Below are 5,319 nucleotides of genomic sequence, written 5' to 3' on the forward strand. Positions count from 1 at the left end.
TAGGTTAACTGGGAGGGATAGGTTAACTGGGAGGGATAGGTTAACTGGGAGGGATAGGTTAACTGGGAGGGATAGGTTAACTGGGAGGGATAGGTTAACTGAGAGGGATAGGTTAACTGAGAGGGATAGGTTAATTAACTGGGAGGGATATGTTAACTGGGAAGATAGGTTAACTGGGAGGGATATGTTAACTGGGAGGGATAGGTTAACTGAGAGGGATAAGTTAACTGGGAGGGATATGTTAACTGGGAGGGATATGTTAACTGGGAAGATAGGTTAACTGGGAGGGATATGTTAACTGGGAGGGATATGTTAACTGGGAGGGATAGGTTAACTGAGAGGAATAAGTTAACTGGGAGGGATAGCTAGGTTAACTGGGAGGGATATGTTAACTGAGAGGGATAAGTTAACTGGGAGGGATAGCTAGGTTAACTGGGAGGGATAGGTTAACTGGGAGGGATAGGTTAACTGGGAGGGATAGGTTAACTGGGAGGGATAGGTTAACTGGGAGGGATAGGTTAACTGGGAGGGATAGGTTAACTGGGAGGGANCCCCCAATCCCTCCTCCAGCCTCCCTCCCTCTCTTCCAGCATCCTCCCATCTTTCCCTTCTCCCCCTCCCCCTTTAGATTCTCGCCACAACGATGCAACAACAACAACATCAGCCGCTGCCAGATCAACAAGCCGGAACCAGAATTACTGCCACATCGGGTGTTATCGCGATCAAAAATGCAATTATTAATTAGAATTTTTCTTAACGCGATAAAATGAAGAAGGAAATATCGTGAGCCTAAATTTAAATTTAGCGACAGAAATTCGGAACATAGCGACACTGACGGCAGGGGGTGCAGCAGCCTGCAGGTGCAGCAGCCTGCAGGTGCAGCAGCCTGCAGGTGCAGCAGCCTGCAGGTGCAGCAGCCTGCAGGTGCAGCAGCCTGCAGGAGTGGCCAATACAGCTGTCCCCCAGTGGGTGAGTGACCAGAAGAGTGGGTGAGTGGCCAGAAGAGTGCATGAGTGGCCAGAAGAGCGGATAAATAGCCATTAGAGCTTGTGAGTGACCAATAGATTGGGTGAGTGGCCAGTAGAGTGGGTGAGTGACCAATAGAGTGGGTGAGTGGCCAGAAGAGTGTTTGAATAGCCATTAGAACGGGTGAGTGACCAATAGAGTGGGTGAGTGACCAGTAGAGTGGTTGAATAGCCAGTAGAGTGGTTGAGTGGTAATGTACTGCCAAACTCTATCCCTTTGTCCAGCAAGTAGCAATCACCGCTTGTTGCTACATTTCGCCGCGGCACAAAACTCCACATAATCCATATAGCAAATTCCAGTTGCAGTTCCGAGCGCTCACACTCATAAAAATCATAGGCGGATTATAGGTGGGCAGCGGTAATTCGGCCATGACATGGTCGAATGGGCTGAATATAGAGCCATTCATCAAATGAACTCGGGCAAAGTTTATAGAGCGCGGCACAATAAATTGCGAGGGTAGACCTAGAGAGGGGGAATGGGCGCTCGTATTGCCTCGGTATTGCAACAATTGAATTATGAACCAATTTGTTTACCAAGTAAATGTTTTAAAAATGAGGACTATTCACACAGAAAAAATAAATGGGTCGTACTGTCCAAATAGTGACAAACTTTCTCTTCCATAACCCGTGGCACTGATAAGGACGTAACACTGATCAGCCCTTTAGCTGGGCCAAAATGAGTCAAGATGACCCACGCAATGCACAATGCACAATGTTCGTCTCTATTCGGACACTGTTTCTATCCTTCTTTTTGAGTTATGGAGAAGAAGATGCCAAGATAAGTAGCGATAAATGTAAATATAGCGATAACTATAAATAAATGAATGTGTAGAGCATCCATTAGAGCGTATGCAGAACGTGTACAGAGCGCGTACGTACAGAGCGTGTACAGAGCGCGCACAGAGCGTGTACAGAGCGTGTACAGAGCGTGTACAGAGCGTGTACAGAGCCTGTACAGAGCGTGTACAGAGCGTGTGCAGAGCGTGTGCAGAGCGTATGCAGAGTGTGCGCAGAGCACGTACAGAGCACGTACAGAGCGTGTACAGAGCGCGCACAGAGCGTGTACAGAGCGCGTACAGAGCGTGTACAGAGCGCGTACAGAGCGCGTACAGAGCGCGTACAGAGCACGTACAGAGCGCGTACAGAGCGCGTACAGAGCGCGTACAGAGCGCGTNAATTGTGATGTGACTGAAAGAGAATTGTGATGTGACTGAAAGAGAATTGTGATGTGACTGAAAGAGAATTGTGATGTGACTGAAAGAGAATTGTGATGTGACTGAAAGAGAATTGTGATGTGACTGAAAGAGAATTGTGATGTGACTGAAAGAGAATTGTGATGTGACTGAAAGAGAATTGTGATGTGACTGAAAGAGAATTGTGATGTGACTGAAAGAGAATTGTGATGTGACTGAAAGAGAATTGTGATGTGACTGAAAGAGAATTGTGATGTGACTGAAAGAGAATTGTGATGTGACTGAAAGAGAATTGTGATGTGACTGAAAGAGAATTGTGATGTGACTGAAAGAGAATTGTGATGTGACTGAAAGAGAATTGTGATGTGACTGAAAGAGAATTGTGATGTGACTGAAAGAGAATTGTGATGTGACTGAAAGAGAATTGTGATGTGACTGAAAGAGAATTGTGATGTGACTGAAAGAGAATTGTGATGTGACTGAAAGAGAATTGTGATGTGACTGAAAGAGAATTGTGATGTGACTGAAAGAGAATTGTGATGTGACTGAAAGAGAATTGTGATGTGACTGAAAGAGAATTGTGATGTGACTGAAAGAGAATTGTGATGTGACTGAAAAAGAATTGTAATATGACTGAAACAAAATTGTGATGTGATTGAAAGAGAATTGTGATGTGACTGAAACAAAATTGTGATGTGATTGAAAGAAAATTGTGATGTGACTGAAAGAGAATTGTAATATGACTGAAACAAAATTGTGATGTGATTGAAAGAGAATTGTGATGTGACTGAAACAAAATTGTGATGTGATTGAAAGAAAATTTTGATGCGACTGAAAAAAATTTTGATGTGTTTGAAAGAAAACTGTGATGTGACTGAAGGAGAATTGTTATTCGGCTGAAAGAGAATAGTGATGTGACTGACCTGGAGCGTCTGGTGGTTGGGTCCTTCATCACCATCACTTCGTTGATGTCACCAAACTTGCAGAAGTATTCACGGAGGCCTTCTGCACACACAATCAAACAGCATCTGTTACCATCTGGAAAATTCATTTCTAACTCCTCATTGTTATAAACACTTCACAGTGTTGTTGTTTCTTACTGTAGTTATCATCATTCAACATAATTTAGAACTCTACACTGTTCCTCAAGAGTATATATTCATATGTTCACTAACAGGGAGTGTAATGATATAACTCTTCACTGTTCCTGCAATATATACTTATAACTGTTCATTGTTCCTGCAGTGTATACTTATAACTGTCAACTGTTCCTGCAGTGTCTATTTATTGTATAAGTTTATTGAAACGTTAACAGTTCAAGGAACTTCAGGAATCAATTAAGTAACTACTTGATTACGAACGTGTCTTCATCGTTCATCTTTAACCGCTGATTAAAAGGGATCAATAAAAGTTAATTCTATAACCTTGTAGAAAATATGGGGCGCTGCCCTGTAGCCAACCTCAATTTACTACAATATCCCGCAGCTGATATATTGCAGCTGATATAAAGCAGCTGATATATTGCAGCTGATATAAAGCAGCTGATCTATTGCAGCTGATATAAAGCAGCTGATATATTGCAGCTGATATATTGCAGCTGATATATTGCAGCTGATATATTGCAGCTGATATATAGACTGAAAGAGAATTGTGATGTGACTGAAAGAGAATTGTGATGTGACTGAAAGAGAATTGTGATGTGACTGAAAAATAATTGTGATGAGACTGAAAGAGAATTGGATGTGACTGAAAAAAGAATTGTGATTATGTGACAGAAAGAAAATTGTGATGCGGCTGAAAAAGAATTGTTTTGCGACTAAAAAGAATTGTGATGAGATTGAAAGATAATTGTGATGTGACTGAAAAAAAATTGCGATGCGACTTAGAGAAAATTGTATTTGACTTAAAAGGAATTTTAATGGCTGGTGAATAATTATGATGTGACTGAAAAAGAATTGTTATTCGACTGAAAGAGAATAGTGATGTGACTGACCTGGAGCGTATTTAAAAATAACCCTGGCAATCTAAAAGTAAACAATTTCAATTTTTAAATAACTCCAATCATCAATCAAAAAACAATTTCAATTTATAAATAATGCGAGAAAACGTAGGCACGAGACAGACATTTAGCGTCAGGTAAGGCATGCCTGTAATAGCAGACCAGGCACCGCAGTTCGGGTCTGATGATTGAGCTGGAAAAAATGACACCGGCTGACTGCACTCAGAAAACTAAATTGTACAATTTTCGAATAACGAAACACTTATCATCCGGAGTTATGAGCAGAAGGAACAACCGTAGCACTGATACGCTCTTCTGCAGCGCCGAACTGGGTCAAGATGACCCACACAAAAGCAAAAAAGTGCATAGTTATTTGGACAAGATCTCAGTCGATTTTGTGAGTGTATAAGCAAAACGTTGCTCAGACGCCGCATTAAAATCCTGACGAAACCTGGGAAAAAGTACACGCAAAAAACTGTCTGCTGCAACACCGGAGTGAAGCGCCCCTGGGCCCGTAGGATTAATTCGGCGTCTAGCATTCACGTGCCCACGTGTATGATTAATTCACTTGTCCACTTGACGTAATTGTTCAACATTTGGTATAAATCCTTCTAGATATTAAACATTCGGAAATATGGTTGTGCATTATTTCTACGAAAGTTCACATAAGTTCTAAGTTTAAGATCGTATCTCACTTCTAAGTTTACTTTCTTACATCGCAATTTTCTTATATTTATTATCTTTTTATGCATATACTTGGTCCGTGCGCACAATTCTTAAAATTATAAAATAAATACACGTGCTTTTTAATAACTTTAAAATGAGAACATTCTAATGCAAATAATAATATTCTACTGTGAAGAATCGATAAAAAAAACAGTCAATACTTTTCCCTCCAAATTTCTAAACCACAAATCCACCGACACAAACTTCTACAAACTTGATCCAGACAATTTTTGCAGCCTTTGGTCTAGAATGTGCCTCTAAAATTAAAGGAATTTTATTCGCGTCTAACAACACTCATTGAAAGATCGGCCGTCGATTTCATACTAGGAGCGTTCGGATCTACACAAAGAAAAATATGTGAGACCTGTCTCTTATA

General features: G+C 41.1%; 1 protein-coding gene across 1 annotated transcript in view; it reads right to left on the reverse strand.

Annotated features, from left to right (window-relative positions):
• LOC108678348 (RNA-binding protein Musashi homolog Rbp6) overlaps positions 1 to 5,319 on the reverse strand; it is a gene marked incomplete at its 3' end in the record, with an annotated part of 89,627 nt that overhangs the window by 67,190 nt on the left and 17,118 nt on the right. Inside the window, 1 exon segment of the mRNA XM_018166730.2 lies at positions 3,142 to 3,223. Coding sequence (XP_018022219.1) covers positions 3,142 to 3,223 — 82 coding nt within the window.

This window comes from Hyalella azteca, unplaced genomic scaffold, assembly GCF_000764305.2.
Source record: "Hyalella azteca isolate HAZT.00-mixed unplaced genomic scaffold, Hazt_2.0.2 contig14064, whole genome shotgun sequence".
In the NCBI taxonomy this organism is placed as follows: Eukaryota; Metazoa; Arthropoda; class Malacostraca; order Amphipoda; family Hyalellidae; genus Hyalella; species Hyalella azteca.